Here is a 23,291-nt window from a genome sequence, read left to right on the forward strand (position 1 = left end):
CGAGCACTGACAGGCACTGACAGGCAGTGAGGCCCTTTTGTTATTGTAAGGATTATTATTTAAAAAAAAATTCCAGGCAAATGAATTGGCTTTTTGAGTGCTGCTTTAACATGCTCAAATTCCTGCAAAAATTTTCTGAAAATTAGGAAGTGGTGAAAATGTAGGTGTCACCTGTGTATTTTGAGATCTTTTTGTTTAGATAGGCTGTACAACTACTGATTACGCGATGTAGTGTTGTATTACTGTTTGTTACTTTTTTTATAATTCCTTAAGCAACAATCTGACACAGCATTCAATCAACTCTTTTCAGTTCAGATCTTTATTGACCCCCCAACAACAGAAAGAAAAACTCTTTGTGGCAAAGCACCGTGGAAACTCACAAAAAACATGAACATTTCCCATTGTGTTCACATTTTATTTGGTCACCAGCAGTTGTGTTGTTGTCTTGACTTGGCCCCTGAAATCTTCGATAAGACAAAAAAGTTTTACCCCTGAGTTGAGGACCTTTTCTACCATGTTTTCCTGAACGCATCATGAGACGGGGCGCAGCAGTTGTTCGGTTTCTATTTTATAGAATGAAGAGTTTGTCTTCAGTCTGTCCAGCAGAGGCCGCTGTTACCTGGAGATCCCTGCATTACATTACATTACATTTCATTTAGCTGACGCTTTTATCCAAGCGACAATAAGTGCATTCAACCCCGAGGGTAGATACCCAGGACGACATAAATCAAGAAAGTACAAAATCTTCAAAATAAAGCACAACGAATACTTTTTTTTAAATTTTTTTTATTCAAGGTAAAGTCGGAGAGTCGGAGATTTATCCTCAAGACAAAAACAACTGAGTTACATTGTTCAAGCAAATTGAAACATTCTGATGAGAATCTAGTTTTAGGATCAGACTTTAAAAACCAGCTAGGATCCAAGCCAGACCTTAAAAGAAATCAACGAATTTAAGCAGATACATGTAAATGTTCATGTGTCGTATGTTTGGCATCTTTCTCGTTCTTCCTCTTTTTTAAGCAGTGGTCCATCACCGGGCTTTATCATATAAAAGTGAATAATGCGAAGCTGCGAGAAAGCTTTTTGGTTCTGAGTGAAGTTCACAGCGGTTTGTTGAAAAGCTTTTTGTACCCTGCACCGATATTTGACTGAGAAACACATGTTTGTTATCTCTCTTATTGAGGTAACTTAATGAAGTGAAAGTTAAAGCTGTTTTTAGAGCCGCAGTGAACTCTAGACATTTTCCTGAAATAGCGGAGGAATGTCTAGAACAATCACAGCGAGCGAGAGTGTGTGTTTGTTGATAACTTTCGTGACACGGGATGGATGAAAAATAGTTCCTGTTGTAGCGAAGACATCGGACCCAGACAAACCTGAACATGAGCTCAATAAATCTCCTTTAAGCCGCCGAAGATTTTAGCATTTTTTTTGTTTTAGCTTGTGACCTTAGAACGAGACTCTGCGGAGTTGAGACGTTACTCTTTGACCTCGATCTTGCAGGTGGCCTGGATGTCCCTGAAGGTGGAGCAGTCGAAGACGGCCGTGATCATCTTCTTTCCCGTCTTGTAGGGATAAAAGAAGATGTTGATACGGAACTGTTGTTTTGGTGCCAGGTCCGGGAGCCTGTGAGAGACGCAGAGGACCATGAGGAGTTCTACATTTACAGCAGCAGCGTTTATTTGCAGAATTAAACTGGAAAACCTTTCAATATGGCAACTAAAGCTGAGAGTCGATCAAAACTAAATGAGGTCATTATTTAGTGCTTTAGTTACGTCTGATGATGATTGTTGTTATTTTATCATTTTATCACAGATTAGCTGCAGGATTCAAGCCAATGTTTGATCATTTAAATAAATCAACATTACACACAAACACACTCACACGCACACAAACACACACACACACACACACACACGCACACACACACACACACACACACACACACACACACACCAACCTGCAGTCCTCCTCCTTTTTAAATATTCCACTTCCAGACAGAGTCAGTGTGCATCCCGTCAGCGTCTCGTCTACCGGGTTCTTGAAAATCAATACTCCACTGGTTTCTTGTTGCAGTCTGGTCGTACTGGAAACCTGGAACACACACATTTGAACTTTTTAACATGTTGTTCGAATGCGCCCGACAGAACCTGCACGTCTGAGATGATTTACAGAAACAACAAGGTTTTTTGATGTACTGACTGTTAAGGTGAAAGGAGGATCCGTCAGCACAATGTCATTCTCCGCCAGGTAGACTTGCTCCGGCTTGTATTTGTCATTGACCATGGCTGTGACCTTCATGCTGTCACACTCCACCATGAGCTTGTGATAGGCCGAGAACGGGACCAGGATGGGGACAGACAGTTCTGGAGGAGATTCAAAGTTGGTTCACACAAAGAAAACATCAGGTTTTTTTTAAACACTTCCAGGATCCAGAATAAGATTCACCTGTCCCAGGCTGCATGGTCTCCTCCTTCACCTCGGACTGGATGTTCCCGGCCGAGGAGCCGTTGTAGCCCATGGCCTGGACGCTGATGTTGATGGACAGCAGCCTGGAGGAAGTGGACTTGCTGTGAAGCAACAGCTTCATGCTCACGTCCTTCCCGTTCATTGGTTTGGACAACTGCAACAAATGAAGGAGGACTAAGAGACAGAAGCAGGTTTATGTTCCATCACACATTGTATATGAAAACTTTAGCTTTACAGAATAAGTAAACTGGAAAGATTTGCATTAATATTTATATTGTACATTAAAAAGCTGATGTTTATTTCCAGGTAATATATTTTTATTAAGATTAAAGTTTAAATGTTAAATATCAAGACTTGATTGAAAGTTGTGATACCAGCAGAATTAGTCAGTGTCTACAGCTCAAGAAAAACTTGCAGTTTCAGTTCACGTTTTTTTTTTCCAGACTCATATTAGGTCATCGTGACCTAGTATGAGTCTGGAAAAAAGCTTCCCAGCTTCTGTGACGTACCTCCTCAAATCGCATGGACACATCGGAGGGTGGCGTGACTTCCGGGATGCCCTCACCTGCTCCTCCCGAGGTATCGATCACTGCCCCGTTCCCCTCCGTCTCTTCACCTGCTCCTCCCGAGGTATCGATCACTGCCCCGTTCCCCTCCGTCTCTTCACCTGCTCCTCCCGAGGTATCGATCACTGCCCCGTTCCCCTCCGTCTCTTCACCTGCTCCTCCCGAGGTATCGATCACTGCCCCGTTCCCCTCAATCTCTTCACCTGCTCCTCCCGTCTGATTCTCTGCTCCTGTGTCATTCTCCGTCTCCACCCCGCTGACCCCCTCCTCCATGTCTATGGTGAGGTCTCTGGTGAGGGCGTACTTGAAGACGTCCCTCTCCTTGTCGGACCCTGTGAGGGGGGCACACTGATTCGGTCAAAGGACAAGTAGAATAAATGTTTCTCAAAGGTTTTTTGTTTAAACAAGAAATAACCATATTTGGAAGAGCGGGGGAGGGGCCTTACAAAGAGCTTGAGGACACTAGCTGTCATTGGACGGTACTAGCTGTCAATCACACGATATCCACACCCCAATGCATCATAATTTACGAAATGAACATCAGCTGTATAGAAGACACAAATGTTTACTGACGCTATAAAGTGACAAGTAGAAATAGAAACAAAGAGTGGAGTCGCCCTCTGCTGGTCATTCAAGAGAACAAAGGTTTTCAGGAACTTTCACTTTCCGGACCTGGAATTACGTCAATTTCTCTAAACAGTCTGTGGTATCGGCGAGAACATATCACTCTGGTACGAGTCAGGGCCTTTGACTTCCACACAAGCACCACAGGAACAACCTGAGTCCTGCCCAGCGGCACCACAACAGACTGAGACTATCACTGACCTGGAATCAGTCCACTTGTACAGTGCATTTGAACAGTGTTGCAACAACATCGTGTGGTTTTGAATGTCTGCTCCTGCTGCTGAAGTGAACCCACCCTCCCTGTGCTTGTACGTGTCGGTGATGTTCCTCCTCTTTCTCAAGCCGACAGACTTGGTGGAGATGTTCTGACCGATTCTCTTGGTGTCGGAGAATAACTTCATTTTCGAGCCGTCAGCTTTGACCTGAAACACGCACAGAAACCACAAAAGGGTTAAATTTCCCGAAACACACGGAAACTGTCGAATTAAAACGCTGATGAAACCATCACCTCCTTGGCAGAGGTAAGAAACGGCCTATAGGAAAATCTACATCTCAATTTTATAAATGTACGGGTGTGAATGGGTGAGTTCTAACGTTCACACACTGTTGGTTTAGAAAGTAACGTCACAATGACAAAGGTGTAATATCTATAATGCAGCTAAGTTTAAATACAATCACATCTCTGTAATGTTACATTGTAAATTGTGAAATGAAGAGGTGAAGGCTCATCCTGTGTCCTGATACAAGATCGTGATCTTTTCAGTCTCAGAATCTGTATTTCCCTAAGTTGTGAGTTTCTCTGCTCACTGACCAGCCAGTCCACACAGTCCGCGTTGACCTCAGCGAAGATGAACGGGATGTCGTACTTCAGGTCGATGTTTCCGCTCCGGATGGCTTTGACCGAGGCTGGACCGCAGCAGTAAACACCTGCGCAAAGACAAACCATAAAAGTCGTCACATAAAAACCAATCCTCTGTTAAGAGTGAACCCAAAGTCATTAAAGTCACAAGAATCTGTACGATTCTGGGGGGTTTTAACGATGAAAACCCAAAGAAGAGATTTATTGAGTAGCAGGAAATAAATGTCACATCAGAAAGAGGTCAGCAAGTAACGTTAGCACCAGAACAAGGTCATCGGAGTGAGACAGAGGAGGTCGACCAGATCGTTACCGTTGCTCGTCTCCTGTGGTGTCGGATCCAGAACTTGCCAGCCGTCGTACTTATCACCTTCCTCCAGGTCTGGACGTTTCATCCAGCCCTCCACCCACACATGGTAGTTCCTGAAACACACCACATCACTCAGATTCGGCAGCAGGTCGGGAGACAACAACCCAATAGAAGAGATTTAAGGGCCAGAAATCGATCTGTGAAATTTGTGCAATCCATTGGTGGGTGGGGACCAAAGCAGGAGCTCACAGGGATGTTAAAACTCATCGGTTGGACACAAACACGACTTCGTTTTCAAAGTAAGGAGTTGCAGAATCTCACCAAACACTATCAGGAGATTTTTTCTCTGTGACACCGTAGTCTGCGTAGTACACGTCGATGATCAGATTTTTGTTAGTGTCGTGGGCTGACTCGAAGTTGGTGACCACGCGGCAGGGGATGCCCAGCAGACGCATCACTGAAACCAACACAAAGTCGTTCAAATAAGTTCGTAACAGTTGAATTTGAACTTTGCAGCTTCTGTGGAACTGAAATAAACAGAAACACTAGGGGACGTAATGAGCCATGTACTTATTGGTAATAAACGTTATTCCAAAACCAGCATTAATGTATTTCATCAAAGACATATAATTCAGTTTATAGCTCAAGAAACACATTTAAGTGTCCAGTATCGCTTTAAAACAGACATTTTATATATTTATCTTGATGAATGACTTTAAATTAATAATAAAGTGACCAGAACAATATCAGTTTAGTTTGTGATGAGCTTCAGAATTAATCATATGTATCAGTACAGATGTTGTCCCAGGTGTGAGGAGCTGGATGGTCGAACGTTACCTGAACACATCACGCCAGCAAACACCCAGCACTGGCCGTATTTGACCGGTTGGCAGCCATAGTCGTACCAGCGTTTGAGGATGGCGTGGCTGCCGGTCCAGTGAGTGGGTTTATACCCGCCGGCAAACGGACCCCCCCACCTTCCCATCACAACGCCATGGTCGCCCTCAGAGTTGATCTAGAAGTAAACAGAAACATTAGATTTCATTCTACTATCCTGACTCAGGGGCTGCATCCTTCAGAGGACGCATTCTACCAAGCACACGCAGATCACCTCCAACAAGGCTGCGTTAAACCATGAAGGCCAAAACAAATCATTAGCATGAAATAGCATAGCTGTGGCTAATGAGAATGTCATTGATCATGTCCTACCATGGCGCTGATCACACGGCTGACGTAGACGGGATCAGAGCGACTACAGACATCGTCAGCTGGGTTTTCCGCGTGTTTTGGGTTAACGTCCAGCAACTTAATACAAATCCTCGCCATGTCGTCCTCAAACTGGACAAGAAGACACAAGAACAGAGACGATGTAATAACAGATCATTCGAAGCTGGCGTCAGGATGGACAGCAGGGTCCCTGATGTGGTCTTTCTGTGGTGTCTGGTCTGTTTACCTGTCCGAAGTCCCACGTGCGGCCAAAGATGTAGTTTCCAGATCCTCCGTAGATGATTCCTTGTTCACTCATCACATACTCTTGTCTTTCCTTCTCGTCAGATAGATACACCGTGTCATCTGGAGAGAAGGGTAGAGATAGACAAATTGATCAGGAGGTAGATAGGTAGGTCATCGGTCGGTCGGTCGGTCGGTCGGTAGGTTGGTAGGTTGGTTGGTTGATTGACTGATTGATTGATTGATTGATTGACATGGAAACCGATGATGAACCTACCAGGACACCAGGGGTTGAAGAACACCACCGGCTTTGCCAGCAACATTTCCTCTTCCCTGTATTTCCCAGTGAGTACATACGCTCCTATGGGGGCGTTAGCCGGGGGGGTGATGTTTAGAACCAAGACGCCTTTCTCTGGGGAGGACTTCTCCTCCTCAAGCGCTGCCTTCCACACAGCCTTTGCTGACGGTGACCGGATCACGCTGTCGGGGATACCAAAGTACGAAATTGTGCCCTGTTCCTCGGATGTAACCAAACCTGGAGAGAGGAACCAAAGACTCTGTTATTGCTCAAAAAATACTCTCCATCCATCATTCATCCATCCATCCATCCATCATCCATCATCCATCCATCCATCATCCATCCATCCATCCATCCATCCATCCATCATCCATCCATCCATCCATCCATCCAGGGCTTTGTAGAGCTGCACTGACCTCCTTGTTGTCCAAAAAGAACTAAATGAAAGACTGACCTGTCATTGCGACCATGGTGAGCGGGTAAAGTTTTGGTTTGAAAGGCTGCGACAGAGTGAGGGTCAGAGTGAAGGCCAGACCTCGCCTCACAAACAGCTCCGTCAGGGAGATGTCACTGGTGTGGTGGGAGAAGTTGTTGGTCGGACAGTGGAGGTTCACGTCCTTCAAGACTGGAGGAAATAAAATATTTAAAAACACACATAGACAAATTTACATAGGGTAACTAAGATAGAAACATTTAACTAATTTAAATCAATAAATACATTGTTATGAATTATTGACATTTATTTGACTTCTATTTACTTTTTAGGAAGAGTAGCTTATGAATAAAAAGTTAATAATTAATTTACATCAATAGGAACATTTGTATTTTCAGTCCTTGTTACTCATATTAAATCCATGAAGCCAAAAGAAAACTGAGGATAAAATGCTTTCAAGCATTTAGTACGTTTTGTTTATAACATGATGACTCTGATGGAAAAATGCTTCAATTGCACAAAGCCTGAACAATATAAAGCAACAGCAATAATAATAATTTTTAGTTAGTATTATATAACCTGTATTATTGTTTCTTTTATAATTTTCTTTAGCCACCATGTTTAACTGTTAAGAATTTACCTGATTTTATATTAAGTATGAAGTGTGAAGTGTGAAGTTTTAATGGTTATAATTATTATGGGCATTGCATGGCGCAACTCTCAAATCTCTCAAATCTCTCGGACCTGTGCTTATATCCGCATCGAAAAATCAAGGAATTTTTTCCAGAAGAATCTCTCATTGGGGCCCATGTTATTTTTTACCGAATTTCTGAAAAGATTAAAACTGAAAAATAAAACGTAAATCGCTCACTACATATTACTATACCCCGTCATTTATTATGGGTGCCGCCTAGTGGCAGGCACCAGCATGGACCTAGTGGTGCCTGCCACTAGGCGGCACAATGCTTTGCATTAGATATTTGAGGTGGTAAGATTGTTTCCTTCGCAGACATGTCACTCTCAAATCTCTCGGACCTGTGCTTACATCCGCATCGAAAAATCGAGGAATTTTTTCCGGATCCTTCTCCCATTGGAGCCCCATGTTAATTCTGAAGATTTTTCTGAAAAGATTAAAACTGAAAAATAAAACGTAAATCGCTCCCACGGCTCCATTTCTTAGCCCTCACAGATATCTGGTTGTAGTGTCAAGCCTTGTGATTCTCAAAATGTTTTCATTTTCCAGATAGGACTTATAGTTTTTGAGTAACAAGTATTTGTTTGAGGACGGTGATAGAGTGTGAAAAAATGTCTCTTCCATTAAAAGTAATGGTAAGTCTCGGAGGAGAATTTATGAAATGAGAAGTACGTTTCTAAACTGCTCACACGGCCTCATTTTTTTACTTTAAACAATAATATAGATATGTACTTGTTCGTCCAAGCCTTGCGATTCTCACGGTGTTTTCATTTTTCTGATAGGAGTTATAGATTTTGAATTAGAGCATTTTGTTCGGGACCTTCTCCCGAGCTGTGATGTCTCCCTCTCTCACGTCGCACCTGTCATAATCAGCGAGTCACACACGCAGAGGGAGGGGGGCCAAAGGGGACAGTGAGATCTATTTTTAGACTTCACAGGTGCTAATCAACACAGCAGGTAGTTCAGTTAGTAGAGCAGAGGGACAGTAACACAAAATGGCGTGTTCCAGTCCGAGTGTTGGTAAGATACAAAAATTGAGTTTTTTTCTTTGTCTTTCAGGGGGGAACTGTTGAATTCTTTAAATAATCAACTGTCAATGATATCTTAAGTCAATGTGTTCATTTTCCAGATAGGACTTATAGTTTTTGAGTAACAAGTTTTTGTTTGGAGGAGAATTATGAAATGAGAAGTATGTTTCTAAAATGCTCTTACGGCCTCATTTTTTGGCTCTAAACAATAATATAGACATGTACTTGTTCGTCCAAGCCTTGTAATTCTTACGGTGTTTTCATTTCACGGGTAGGAGTTATAGATTTTGATTTAGAGCGTTTTGTTCGGGACGTTCTCCTGAGGTCTGATGTCTCCCTCTCATTCCCGCACACCTGGCGTAATCAGGGACTCACACACGCAGAGGGAGGGGGGACAGTCAGATCTATTTATAGAATACTTCACGGGTGTTGATCAACACTGTAGGTGCTGCAGTCAGTAGAGCAGAGGGACAGTGAACCAGAGGTGGCCAGTTCAAGTCCCATTGTGGGCGGGGCTTAAATTGTTTTTTTTAATTTTCTTTGTCTTTCAGGGGGGAACTGTTGTACTGCAATGTGATTGGCTCTTGATCAGATTCCTGTATTAGTGTGTATGAAGTGATAGCGCCACCTGGTGGTCGTTGTGAAAATGAAGTTTTAGCAATCGCCCCCAAAATCCTGTCACATGATCAGAGCCCTGACCTGATCAAGTCAGGACTATTACTGCATACACATTATTAGTGATAGCGCCACCTAGTGGTCCGTCTGAAAATGAAGTTTGTGCAATCTGTCCCAAATTGAACAACCTTCATTAGATTCCAGACCTGAACAGATATAAGTGTGTATGCAGAGATAGTGATAGCGCCACCTAGTGGTTGGTGTGAAAATTAAGTTTTAGCAATCGCCCCCAAAATGCCGTCACATGATCAGAGCCCTGTCCTGAAGAGGTCGATGAGTGTGTATGCTGTGTTAGCGATAGTGCCACTTACTGATCAAGTCTGTCACTCTCTCTTTTATACCAGCCAGTTTCTCTCTCTCTCTCTCTCTTAAACCAGTCTCTCTCTCTCTGGATCTTACTATCTCTCTCTTAAAGCAGCCAGTCTTTCTGTCTCTCTTTCTTTTTCTTTATACCAGCCATTCTCTCTCTCTCTCTCTGGGTCTCTCTCTGTCTCTCTCTCAAATTGACACAGTCTGTCTCTCTTCCCAAAAAAATAAAAATATTTAGTCTGGAACCGGCAAATTCTAGGCACCCATTTCGAAATTTCTCGGCAGGAGGAATTTTCTAGTTAATATAATTATTATTAGTCAAACACAATCTGGATGTGGATGTACAAATACATAAGATACACAGTGTGTGTTCTCTTATTGCTGCTTGATACAACACTTTGACAAATGAAGGTTAAGGTTCTATGTATTGTTTTTTCCTTTTCACAGCACGATGCAGTTTTCTGTCTTTGCTTGAATATTAAATTCAGTTACAAGAACGGTTGAAGAGAATTTGTTAATTTTTTTTGCTCCATTTGTCTTTATTTAAAGCAAAGTTTTGATTTCTCTCAGTATCTGTACAGACTGAGTTTGATTTGTAGGTCAAAGGTCATCCTGGTTCACATATAAACGTTATGGTGTCAATCCTGGATGATGATGATAAACTTTGACTAAAGGATGAAACCACACCCAGCAGGTACATTAGGCTTCATGTTAATAAATACCATTCACTGAGGGTGTGGTGTATCCTCGATTCACCTCAGTGAACCGGCTGAGCATGTGAAAGTCCTTGTACTGTCTGGTAACGCTGCCAGGGCCTCGGGCGGGGTGTGAGTGGGTGGTGTAAATATAGTGTGAAATGTCACCATTGTGAAACTTCGTGATGAAGAAATATGTGGTCAATGGGACAAGATGGAACAGGACACGGTAAGAGGAGAAGTCAACTGTCTCCAGAGGCTTAAAGATCGATTTCAGCTTCTTCCCCAAAGAGTCACTGTTCAAGTGTTTTTAAAATCAAGAACAAGCTGCTGAACCGTGACAGAAACAAAACTGAAACACGACACAGAACAGCTGTCAAAAACAATTCATAAACCAAACTCTGTCCTTTTGAAATTAAACTTTAACCCTGTTATTATTCTATTTTAAAATAAACAAATGATAGCAAATGAGAAAGATAATTATCACCCTCAGCTCTGTGGTGTATTTTATGTTGTCGAGGGTGAAGGGCGGAGGATGTAGCATCTTATTGATATTATGAGGCAATGAATATGGGCTATATTTGATTGATTGATTGATTGATTGATTTAAAGTACCATGTTCAGTTCTAACTCCTGGAAACAGACCCCAGCTCAGCTGAAGTGAAAACATGACTAATGCAGCAGTTCATTTATTCACGAGCAGGATTTTCCGTAACACAGATGTTTCATCCTTTCATCTCAATAGAAGCTTCCCGGTTCAATAAAGGAAAATAAAAACAAACATGTGTGTGTTTACAGGACTCAGTCAGATCTATATCCTCTAGTTCTACAGCTCAGGTTCACTCAGACGCTCAATTAACCTGCGGCTCCTCTTTTCATAACATGTATGGTTGTTCTGATTGTTGTGTTGAGAATGTGCACAGGGTCGTGTCAGGACACAGAAGCGCACAACTGTACAACAACACAGTGCAGGTTTAATCTCCTTTGCAGCGACCTCATTTCGCTTCTCAAACATGATCGAACAAGTCCTCACCTTAGGTAACGGTATGGATGGTTTGCAAAGAGCGTAAATCCCTAAAGTCATGTTGGTGTGTGTGTGTCTGTGTGTAGGTCTGTGTGTATGTGTGTGTCTGTGTGTGTGTGCAGGGTCTTGGTCGGTGCAGAGACGATGATAAAGTCATTGATTTAAAAACAGTTGTACTTACTAAATTCTTTAACCTCCTCCGTCATGCCTGCAGAACTCGTGGGAGCCTCTTCTGTCATGTCTGCAGAGTTTGTGTCTCTACAGTAAAAGACGTAAGCGTGAAGGAACCCTGTCAGTCGCTCAGCCGCTCACTGACAGGTCACTCTGCAATGTTGGTTTATTAAATACCTGCGGAGTGTCGTCGCCAGGCTTTTAAACTTGAACTCGCCTCCGGCGATTGGACAAGCGTGTTTGTTGATCCAGGATTTGAGAAGGAATAATTAGACACTTATACATGAAGTTCAGGAAATTGAACATTTATTGTATTCACTGAAATACTTACAGAGAGTCTCTGGGGTTCTGCCGGACACGTCACCAGGTTCAGTGGATCATGTCGAGAAGAAGCCCCGTTCAATCCTAAGTCCACAGTATATATAATCAGACACAGGGTGGGCACAGAGGCGGTTCTTTTTCTTTGAGGGAATTCATCTGGCCAGTTATTGGCCAGATGTATACTGTTTCCTCAAAGTGCAGTTTTTTGCAAGCACATCACTTTCAACTGACCAGGTGCCCCACCACTATGGCCTTGGCAAACAGGGAGCCTGCCACAGTGGAGAGACCCAGCAGATAATACTTTTCCGGAGGATTTCATATCTTTTTCTCACCATATTTCATGAAGCACCTTATTGTATTAGTTCTGGCACGTCCTCTCTCTTTTCTGAGCATCCGTGCTTTCATTATTTCAAATCTCAAGATGAATTTCCATCACACACTTTTCTCCGAATTGTATTTTGGGTCAGATTGACATTCAGGTTGACACCTGCTCTTTCTGTGGTCGTGCTCTGGGCCTGACCCTGCGTCTGAGTCAAAAAGATTATACATCATTCTAACTAAAAGTAACTGTTGTAGCATTATTGATTATATGGATTATACAGCTAATATTTGTTCACAGGATATAGGTAAAATATAATCACAAGATACAGAGAAACATAGATATCTCAACAATCCCTCTGTTGACATGTGTTAATCACATGTCACTAAAATCAGGGTAAGGCTCCCAGCATTTCATCGGGCTATTGCATGAAGTATTAAGTTTAGGGGTTCTAACGACTGTTAGGGCTCCTGTGAGAGATATTGTGTCGGGAAAGTCAAAACCGTGTCCTGTAAGGGTCCATACATCACCATTTGGGGCTATGTGACTAATCATAATTGAGCATCAACTTATTGGGGAAGTCCGAAAGCAGGGGTCAGAACGACTGAGGGGACAGTCTGTAACGCAAGAGCAAAGGCATGGTCAATATCTGGTAAGTTGTCACCATCTGGGCAGAAATCATAAGAAACGCAGTCCCTCATCTCCTCAGAGTGAGCTAGCAGAGGCAGTTGTAATGCACGTTCAGTGTCATTCTTTTGTATCGCAGAGTCTATGACACGGATGCACAGGGCTCGAATGCAGGGAATACAACAACATCCGCAAATGGCGAACAGGGCTATGAACACTGCGACACATAGTATGAAGGCCTTAACCAGTTTAGACCATTTGCTAAAGAATTAAGTCATAAAATCATCCCATGGTTTCACGCCAGAGTGTTCCTTCATTTCCACAGAGAGTGAACGCAGTCCATGGAGTGCTTTAGATGAGGTACCGTCTGGGGCTGTGTTGTTGGGGATAAACATACAACATTGTGCGCCCGTCATAGCACATACATCCCCTTTCTCTGTTAACAGGAAATCAACTGCTACACGATTTTGAAATGAAATCAAGGAGGTGGCAGACAGCTGTTCGTGTATCGCAGATACTGCGTCTCTGGTGAAATTGGACAAGCGTTGGATGTTATAGTGGAGATAGTTGATTGGGAGTAACTGGGAACATAGCACTAAGGATATACATGCTAAAAAATCATGCTGCAATGTTATTTGCCAGTTTATACTCATCTGGGACCCCCTTGGGAATTCCTATAGCATCCATGTACACCGGACTACTGGAGAATGCATCAACTGATCTGCGTGCCCTAGGGATGGCAGTTGGAGTCGGGGGGACGTGGTGGAGCTTGGGGTTAGTTTCTTTTCGAACCATAGTAGAGGAAAAACTATCACTAAAGGGATTAAGGTCAAAAACAGTACTGTCCCCCTAAACCAGTATAATCCAGGGTGTCTGAAAGGATGCCAAGGTCTTTGCCTTGGTTCTATTTTTCCTTATTATTTAATTAAAACACATGCATGATATTGTGGATTTATTTCAGAGAGAAAATGAAACAGAAGAAACAAAATTAAACTTTAACACTGTTGACTCTGTTAAATGATTAAAATGAATAGAAAAATTGAACACAAAAGTTAAAAATAAAACTCTAATACTGTGGACTCTGTTAAATGATTAAAATAATTAGTAAAATAGGAAATAAAAGTAAAAAACTCCGTCGTCGGTTCACAGGTCCCGCCGAGAAGATCTTTATCAGTGTGTGAGAGGGGGTGTGGTGTAGCTCTGAGAGGTTACTAGCACTTCAGGCTGTATCAGTTATAGTGTGTCCCAAGGTTTGTGTGCTTGCTTGGGGAACTGGAGCGCTTTATCAGTGTGTGAGAGGGGTGTGGTGTAGCTCTGAGAGGTTACTAGCACTTCAGGCTGTATCAGTAGTGTGCCTGGGGGAAGTGGCAGAGACCCAGCAGAATGCATCAGCACATCAAAATGCATCAAACAGCCGGCGTCTGTAAGATTTTATAACAGTAGGTCTTGGTTCTTCCTCCTCGAAAGTGCGCACGCGTAGTCCCTCCTCTTGGCATTTGGAATAAGGAAGTGAACAGGAGACACTCTCAAGGCCTTGACACAGCTGATGCCATGAGGGCCAAACTGTTGTTGTTGGAGAAAAGGTATTATTGTGTTCCTGCTATATCGGCTAAAATGTTCTGTTTGTACAGAAATTCGAAACAACTAAGCCAAAACAACGAAACAGAACTGTGACCCACATACATTCTAATTTCAAGATGACACAGTAGGAATGAAAAGGTTATTTAGTTATGATTTGTATAAAGGCCTAATATCTGGCTCAAACTGCTCATGCTTCTACCCCCCCTTTAGTTGCAAATAGTTTCAGTCAGACCCCCACTATATAGAATTATTCAACCCTAACAATCCCTCTTTTCACACCATTTAATGGTGTGAACCACTTACTGGGGAGTTCATGTACCCCTCAACCGTCATCCCATCCAGTGCAAACCCGTCCTCATACATCATCATCATCGTCGCATCGTCATCTCCATCGTCCTCAGCTCCCTCAGCTTCAGCTCCACAGCATCCTTCATCAGAGCCGTGGCGATCTATTCAGCAATTTCAGAGTCTACATCCATGTTGTGTCATGGTGCGTAGAGGTGGAGAGGGCACTGGTCACCCAGCCACCAGGGGCAGTTTGGAAAAAAAAAAATTATTTTAAGAACTTCCTATAGCAGTGCACACACATAACCCTCTCCTGCCAGTAGCAGATCCAGGGCCATTCGTTTATATGTGACCGCACAGGGTACAGGAGCAAGCTGTTCAGATATCAGCTTCTGTCAGATCTGCTCCAGGAACAAAATTGTCAAGAATTGTCAGTGAGGCTTTTTTAATTTTAAGAGTCAGTGATCTGGATCTCAGCCTTGTAAAGATCCTTTCGTGGAATTGATACTCGCCTACAGGCCAGGTGTTTAAGCTTGCACTGTACAAGCCAGGCACAGGGCGTAGTCGGTCAGGGTGGAGGAGGTGGAGTTGACACCGGATGGGAGTGGGTTGTGGAGACATGGAGCCCAGATCCCAGAGATTGAAAGGAAAACAAACTGAAAAGTGATTAATATGCTGCAGTGCGTAACTGAGTTTACAGTAAATTATATAAACTTATATTTGAAAAGGAAAATAAACAAATAATCAAAACAAGACATACAGGTAGACCCATCTTTTTTGGTCAACAATTTCTTTACAATTTTGAGGAGTAATAGCCAAATAAGTGGACATTAAAAAATAAAAGATTCAAAAAGTGGCAGAAAAGCGACAGAAATCTTTTGCATTTCATGAAATATTAAATGATTAACAAGCTGAATTTCAATAAGCAGCAAATTTAACAGCATTTGAGTATTCGTGTTCAAACCATTTTCCAAAAGTCATCGACTGCTTCATTACATCATAATTCAGAAGCTTTGACGTCAAACAGCCCTGTGGTAAAACAGGCATCACAAAGGACAAATGTGTGAGACAGCTGAAACAAAACAAAACAAAATTAATAAAAGTCATTCTGCCACACTTTCCTTTATGATAAAATAAAAACAAAAAGTAGAGCTTAACAACCTCTTTCAAATTAAGAGCATTGGATGTTAAGATTATTGGTGAAACAAAAACAACAAAAATAAATTCCCTTCTTCTGATTCTTTAAAAGTTAAAGTGTTGCAAAGTAATTAAAATATAATTATTGATATGGTATTCAATCAAGTGTGTAAACAAGGGGGCTCGTACTATGGTTTGTGCTTTTCATTTAAGATGAAACACGCTATGAGTTAAAGTGTTTAAGACATCTGTCGCTTTAATTGGAATAAGATTTATACTTCTTTCAATGGTGAAACATATTTATTTTTAGGTCGCAAGAGTCTAACAATAATTACATGGAGGGTGAATCAAACTCCTATTTTAAAGGCCAACTGTAAATAGATTAAACATGTATTGATTATTTAATCTTAAATGGATGATTTGAATGTAGAATTAAAGCAACTGCAGGTGAAACCAAAAAAAAAAAAAAAAGGCAGCACAGAATTAAGTTTAAAGTAAAGTTTGAATTTCTCATCATGATATTATTGATTTTGCCCATATAGAAAGCACATGAATGATTTTCAGCTCTAAGAAATACAAGTAAATAGAACAGCATTTCCTCTTCTCATCAAACCTGAGCAGAGCAAAGCAAGATCAGCTCTGTCTAGCTTCACGAGGCTCATTGCATCAGAGAAACAAGTTCTCCATACTAAAAACTAAAAACAATTATCATCTTCATTGTCACAAAACCACAGATGAGGGTGACACTTTTGTAAAGATGTAAAATGGCTCAAAAATAATGCAAAACAGAGAAAGAAAAATTAAAAAAAAAACAAAAAAAAAAAAACATTGCACATTAACTGTACCTAGAGATGGAGTTTTAAAGGGAACATTAATGTGATTTGGTTAATCACTCATCCTTGAAGTTATATTCCGAATCAAATAATAAATTGTATTAAACTGGTGTATCCTATTATCCCTGCTGTGTCAGTTAAAAAATGAGAATAAGCTATTTAATGATTGGATTTTGTGTAATAATTTGGAGGCCAAAACCTTTTCTCCTTTCCTCTAATGGATTGGATATATTGGAAAAATCCAAAATAACAAATTGGTACCAAAAGTGTAAATTTAACAATGTCTTTTGGAGTTTTTTACTTCTGAATGAAGCAATAGTAAAAACAAACAAACAGACAAACAAACATCCAAGCCTCCTTATGGTCTCAATGCCAGTTGCAACCTGTAAGGATTCTGGCCTTTCCCAGATGGCTTTCCGACTCCCAAACACTCTTATCTCCCTCCTTTCACCCTGTGCACTTACAAAAACGTTCTATTCCCACTTCTCTTCCCCTATTTTCTTTGCCACTCAAGTTTTACATTCTATTATCCATCTCAGAGCAAGATATTACTGAATTGAAACATCTCACTCCTATAGATCTTTCTTATTCCTAAACATAGCTTTATCTTTCTCGTCCTTAGTTCATCTCTCAAACCTTCTGTCAACATTCTTTTACTTTCTTTGGCAAATCCTTTACACGTTTACCCTCACATCCATACATACAACATACATCAAATGGCAGGCGTATATCCTCTAGTCTAGTTTTTTGCATTATTTCTGTCTCTCCTCTGTCAGTCAGTCGGTTTTCTCTCAGTCTCAGTCAGTTTTTTCTGTGTCTCAGTCAGTCGTTTCCCTCTCTGTCTCAGTCAGCAAGCTGACCTTGACTCTTTTTCCTCTCCTCCTCTCTCGTTTTCACAGACACACTTTTTCATTCACACTAGTTCTTTCAGAAAGAACTCCCTATATTATATAATCAATATTAATTTATAATTATTATATTAGTAATTCTTTCCCTTTTAGTACCGACAGCCTATGTGTTATTGGGGGAAGTGTTTTTTTTTTTTTTTTTAAATGACTGGGATCATCCAGCCCTGTTTAATCCACCTGTGTAATTTTTTCTGTTCCTCTTTTCTGGCTTTGTCACGATCCACAGAGTGTTCTATGGCTTTTAAAATGACCGCCTCTATTTTATTACGGCAGGTCGACATTTTATTTTCTTTCAAAAGGGCCAAATGAATCACCTCCTGGAATGTTGCATTAGTAGTCGTCATTTTGTTTGTTTCTTTAACTACTTTTTTCACAAGTTTTATCAAATACTGTTGGCAGAACTTAGATGTGGAGGACGCATTGCCATATGCACTTGGTCAGAACAGGAAGCTTCTACTACAGAAATAGTTTCAGTAGCGCCTGTTCTCTGGGTGTTTAACACAACCAAAATACACACTTTTCCACAATCTATTAATATTCTGCCAATATCTATTCCAACCCTCAATACCCTTTCAGAACTGTGACTCAAAACACTCTTTGTGTTCGTAATTACCTTGATGTCACAGGAAACCACCCCACACTTTTCCCCTTTAGTCCCAGACTAGGAAATCCCTGATTCCCTTTTTCACTTCATATCTGACTCCGGACACAGATATGAGTGTGGCCCCTGGCCATAGGATCCCAAATCCTTTAAATTATAGTGCGTGCTCCATGCACCACTTTATCAGTGTTCCGTACACTTCTCAGTGTGGCCCCTGGCCATAGGATCCCAAATCCTTTAAATTATAGTGCGTGCTCCATGCACCACTTTATCAGTGTTCCATACACTTCTCAGTGTGGCCCCTGGCCATAGGATCCCAAATCCTTTCAATAAATGTAAATGGTTTCAAACCATAGGGTCCCAGACCCTTACAATTTCCTTCACGTCACTCTTAATATACTTACATCTCGTATTTCTCTTTGCTCACAGTTAATTTAGTTATTTTTTCCAATCACAGCCGTTTTAGTTATAAAAAGGTAGCTGCTCACCTGTTTTATGTTGACCGGTCTTTCACTGTGAACAACGAGATCCTCGAGATGTCCTCTTATCGTCAATACGATCTGTCCTTTTTTTCCTTCACTGGATCACGTCGGGGTCACCAATTTTGTCGTCGCCAGGCTTTCAAACTTGAACTCGCCTCCGGCGATTGGACAAGCGTGTTTGTTGATCCAGGATTTGAGAAGGAATAATTAGACACTTATACATGAAGTTCTGGAAATTGAACATTTATTGTATTCACTGAAATACTTACAGAGAGTCTCTGGGGTTCTGCCGGACACGTCACCAGGTTCAGTGGATCATGTCGAGAAGAAGCCCCGTTCAATCCTAAGTCCACAGTATATATAATCAGACACAGGGTGGGCACAGAGGCGGTTCTTTTTCTTTGAGGGAATTCATCTGGCCAGTTATTGGCCAGATGTATACTGTTTCCTCAAAGTGCAGTTTTTTGCAAGCACATCACTTTCAACTGACCAGGTGCCCCACCACTATGGCCTTGGCAAACAGGGAGCCTGCCACAGTGGAGAGACCCAGCAGATAATACTTTTCCGGAGGATTTCATATCTTTTTCTCACCATATTTCATGAAGCACCTTATTGTATTAGTTCTGGCACGTCCTCTCTCTTTTCTGAGCATCCGTGCTTTCATTATTTCAAATCTCAAGATGAATTTCCATCACACACTTTTCTCCGAATTGTATTTTGGGTCAGATTGACATTCAGGTTGACACCTGCTCTTTCTGTGGTCGTGCTCTGGGCCTGACCCTGCGTCTGAGTCAAAAAGATTATACATCATTCTAACTAAAAGTAACTGTTGTAGCATTATTGATTATATGGATTATACAGCTAATATTTGTTCACAGGATATAGGTAAAATATAATCACAAGATACAGAGAAACATAGATATCTCAACAGGAGCCCCGCCCCTTTTTCTTACCCATGAGAAACATGCCAGGCGACTTTTATCCACCTCCTTGGCGTTTAAACCCTGCTCTTCCATTTAGTCGCCCTGACCTTTGACTCCGAGATTGAATGATCTGGAAATTCCCTCCCAAGTAATCTCCCCACCGATCCCTAACCCTAACCATCTTTAAAACACAGTGCGGTTATGCTAATTAGGAACTTAACTAGATATTGAGACATAAACTTCTCTGGAAAATGTTTAGATGTTATAAAGTGAGAAGTAGAGTCGTTCCCTCACAGACTTCTATAGAAACAACCAGTTCTATGTTGGCTTCACTTTCATGAGTCTAATTCTACGTCCGTTTTCAGCCTATAGGTGAAAACAAGGAGCTGCTTGTGTAGATGATTGAACTGAAACTCAGACGCAAAAAATCATCCATCATTTTCACTGTAGTTTAAACCTTAAAGCTCTGTAACTTTTATATTCTACCTTTTCTATGGAATCTTCAGTGAGGTAATAAAAACAATACACACAATGCTGTATTTATATATTTTGTCATGATCAGCAGCTTGTCACCACAGATAAATATGTGTAAACGTGTGGTTACAGGGACTAAACGCTTTTAATGAATCCAACCCGTTCACTGAGAAATATACCTGGGGGAGTGTGTGTGTGTGTGTGTGTGTGTGTGTGTGTGTGTGCATCTAGCAGATTAACTACACGTAGAACATATATGAAGAGTAAAATAATGAAACAGCTCTCCACAGATTTCATATAGACACATGTCTTCACTTTTAATTGTTGTATATGCAAGTGCTTTTTTTCTTCTTCTTACAAATCCACATCTTTTTGTACAAACTCACACACTCTCACACAAGCACATAAAACCACACAACACACACTTTTAGCTGCACAGACACACTAGCTGTCCTGCTGAATCAGGTCTTTGGCTTTCTGCAGGTTGTGGTCGACGGCTCCGTCTAAGAACTGAACCCAGTTCAGTTCTGATTCGCCGCACACATGACTGGACCTGGAGGGACAGAGAGGAGGTGAAAGAGTGAGGGGGGGGGGGGGGGGGGGGGGGGGCATCTATGATGTCAGACATGCTTCTAAAGCTGTTGGGACGACAATGGGGAACAAACTTTCCAAGGAACAACTGTGATCACAGGCACTAATAAGATGAACCACCCACTCTTTTCTCTAACCTCCACTAACACAAGACGTTCCCAACAATGTGTTGTCACCCTCATTACATGAGTTGCCACATTAGTCAGAAACCAACAACCCTCTCCTTTTTTTTGTTGTAGGTCAGTTTCTAGTGTTTATAAACTGAATGTTTCACAAACTCCCTGAAGAAAATCTTAACTTTCTATAAGAGAGAGAATAATATCGATGTTTGGATGTCAGTGAATCTTACCTGATGATCTCCAGGACTTTCTTTAGCAGTGCTGCCAATTTATTCACCTGTAGAGAAACACACTTTTATTTGTATGTTCATTTTACTATCGACTTGTTTTGAATATATTTATACATTTAGATAATTGGAAGTATGATATATGCAAGAGCCAATGACGAAAGCAGCTGAGAAACAACTCAATAAAGTGGTGAGGACATTAAACTACTTAAAAGAAACACGGAACAAGGAAGAAGCAGATAATCTTTCCCCTCATCTTACCTCACCTAACAAGTTCTGATGCAACAGATTTAATGGTTTGATGCAAGATGAGGTGTGATCAGGTGTGACCGTGATCAAGTAAATCAAAATGTGTTATGGAAAAGATTTCTATTCACAGTTAAATGAAACTCGTCCTGTTTATGCTGCCGGTGATTAAACCAATGACTCAATGACAGATTCATTACTGAGGAACTCCTTTAAATTACTTTATACTTATAAAATAACAATAAACTTAATATATGACTTGAAATGTTTAAAAGTAGCAAGACAAAAACCTAACAGCAGCTGCCTACTAAATGAGTTCTAAGTAATTTCCTGCAAATGTAGTAGTTACAAATAGATAGATTTATGTTCCAGAAAACAATTCTGTGAACTGACAAACCATAATAAAGCTGCGTGGGTGTTTAAAGGGGGGAGAGAGAATGATACATATATACTGTATATATATATACTTTGTATAATGAGCTGACTCAAACCCATAGGCAGGTGTATAAGTAAATAAACAAACAACAATGACCACAAAGATCTTTTTTCATGTTACATTTGAAAAAATTTCACTGTAGTTTAAACCTTAAAGCTCTGTAACTTTTATATTCTACCTTTTCTATGGAATCTTCAGTGAGGTAATAAAAACAATACACATAATGCTGTATTTATATATTTTGTCATGATCAGCAGCTTGTCACCACAGATAAATATGTGTAAACATGTGGTTACAGGGACTAAACGCTTTTAATGAATCCAACCCGTTCACTGAGAAATATACATGGGGCAGTGTGTGTGTGCATGTGTGTGTGTGTGTGTGTGCATATGGCAGATTAACTACACGTAGAACATATATGAAGAGTAAAATAATGAAACAGCTCTCCACAGATTTCATATAGACACGTCTTCACTTTTAATTGTTGTTGTATATGCAAGCGCTTTTTTTCTTCTTCTTACAAATCCACATCTTTTTGTACAAACTCACACACTCTCACTCAAGCACATAAAACCACACAACACACACGTTTAGCTGCACAGACACACTAGCTGTCCTGCTGAATCAGGTCTTTGGCTTTCTGCAGGTTGTGGTCGACGGCTCCGTCTAAGAACTGAACCCAGTTCAGCTCCGATTCACCGCACACATGACTGGACCTGGAGGGACAGAGAGGAGGTGAAGGAGTGGGGGGGGGGGGGGGCATCTATGATGTCAGATATGCTTCTAAAGCTGTTGGGACGACAATGAGGAACAAACTTTCCAAGGAACAAATGTGATCACACGCACTAATAAGATGAACCACCCACTCTTTTCTCTAACCTCCACTAACACAAGACGTTTCCCAAAAATGTGTTGTCACCCTCATTACATGAGTTGTCACATTAGTCAGAAACCAACAACCCTCTCCTTTTTTTGTTGTAGGTCAGTTTCTAGTGTTTATAAACTGAATGTTTCACAAACTCCCTGAAGAAAATCTTAACTTTCTATAAGAGAGAGAATAATATCGATGTTTGGATGTCAGTGAATCTTACCTGATGATCTCCAGGACTTTCTTTAGCAGTGCTGCCAATTTAGTCACCTGTAGAGAAACACACTTTTATTTGTATGTTCATTTTACTATCGACTTGTTTTGAATATATTTATACATTTAGATAATTGGAAGTATGATATATGCAAGAGCCAATGACGAAAGCAGCTGAGAAACAACTCAATAAAGTGGTGAGGACATTAAACTACTTAAAAGAAACACAGAACAAGGAAGGATTAGATAATCTTTCCCCTCATCTTACCTCACCTAACAAGTTCTGATGCAACAGATTTAATGGTTTGATGCAAGATGAGGTGTGTGCAGGTGTGACCGTGATCAAGTAAATCAAAATGTGTTATCGAAATGATTTTTATTCACAGTTAAATGAAACTCGTCCTGTTTATGCTGCCGGTGATTATACCAATGACTCAATGACAGATTCATTACTGAGGAACTCCTTTAAATTACTTTATACTTATAAAATAACAAACTTAAT

General features: G+C 41.0%; 2 protein-coding genes across 6 annotated transcripts in view; one reads left to right on the forward strand and one right to left on the reverse strand.

Moving 5' to 3' along the window:
- LOC128449415 (receptor-type tyrosine-protein phosphatase C) overlaps positions 1 to 23,291 on the forward strand; it is a 39,030-nt gene that overhangs the window by 5,914 nt on the left and 9,825 nt on the right. The gene's annotated exons all lie outside the window — the stretch shown is intronic.
- LOC128449387 (protein-glutamine gamma-glutamyltransferase E) lies at positions 756 to 23,028 on the reverse strand. Of its 3 annotated transcripts, none has more exons than XM_053432541.1 (16): positions 22,800 to 23,028; positions 22,297 to 22,424; positions 7,024 to 7,194; positions 6,549 to 6,806; positions 6,276 to 6,394; positions 6,032 to 6,160; positions 5,660 to 5,837; positions 5,144 to 5,279; positions 4,826 to 4,935; positions 4,468 to 4,583; positions 3,952 to 4,078; positions 2,976 to 3,364; positions 2,446 to 2,620; positions 2,200 to 2,363; positions 1,958 to 2,091; positions 756 to 1,623 (listed from the first exon to the last, which is right to left on the reverse strand). In XM_053432541.1, the coding sequence occupies exons 3-16, from the start codon at positions 7,037 to 7,039 to the stop codon at positions 1,476 to 1,478; spliced, it is 2,199 nt and encodes a 732-aa protein (XP_053288516.1). In that variant the 5' UTR covers positions 7,040 to 7,194; positions 22,297 to 22,424; positions 22,800 to 23,028; the 3' UTR covers positions 756 to 1,475. The 3 variants fall into 3 exon arrangements, with proteins under 3 accessions (XP_053288516.1, XP_053288507.1, XP_053288499.1); XM_053432532.1 differs by lacking the exons at positions 22,297 to 22,424; positions 22,800 to 23,028 and adding an exon at positions 11,609 to 11,767 and having other exon boundaries at positions 757 to 1,623; positions 2,976 to 3,133; positions 3,236 to 3,364; XM_053432524.1 differs by lacking the exons at positions 22,297 to 22,424; positions 22,800 to 23,028 and adding an exon at positions 11,609 to 11,767 and having other exon boundaries at positions 757 to 1,623.

Source organism: Pleuronectes platessa, chromosome 2 (genome assembly GCF_947347685.1).
Source record: "Pleuronectes platessa chromosome 2, fPlePla1.1, whole genome shotgun sequence".
NCBI lineage: Eukaryota > Metazoa > Chordata > Actinopteri > Pleuronectiformes > Pleuronectidae > Pleuronectes > Pleuronectes platessa.

Bases quoted from the DNA above. Each gene is read 5' to 3' on its own strand.
- LOC128449387 (XM_053432524.1), bottom strand. From the start codon at position 11,666: ATGACAGAAGAGGCTCCCACGAGTTCTGCAGGCATGACGGAGGAGGTT. The intron at 3,365-3,951 runs GTGGGTTCACTT...CCCCCCTCACAG, and splicing joins CACGTACAAGCACAGGGAGG to GGTCCGACAAGGAGAGGGAC. The intron at 1,624-1,957 runs GTTGGTGTGTGT...CGTCTCTCACAG, and splicing joins AAAAAGGAGGAGGACTGCAG to GCTCCCGGACCTGGCACCAA.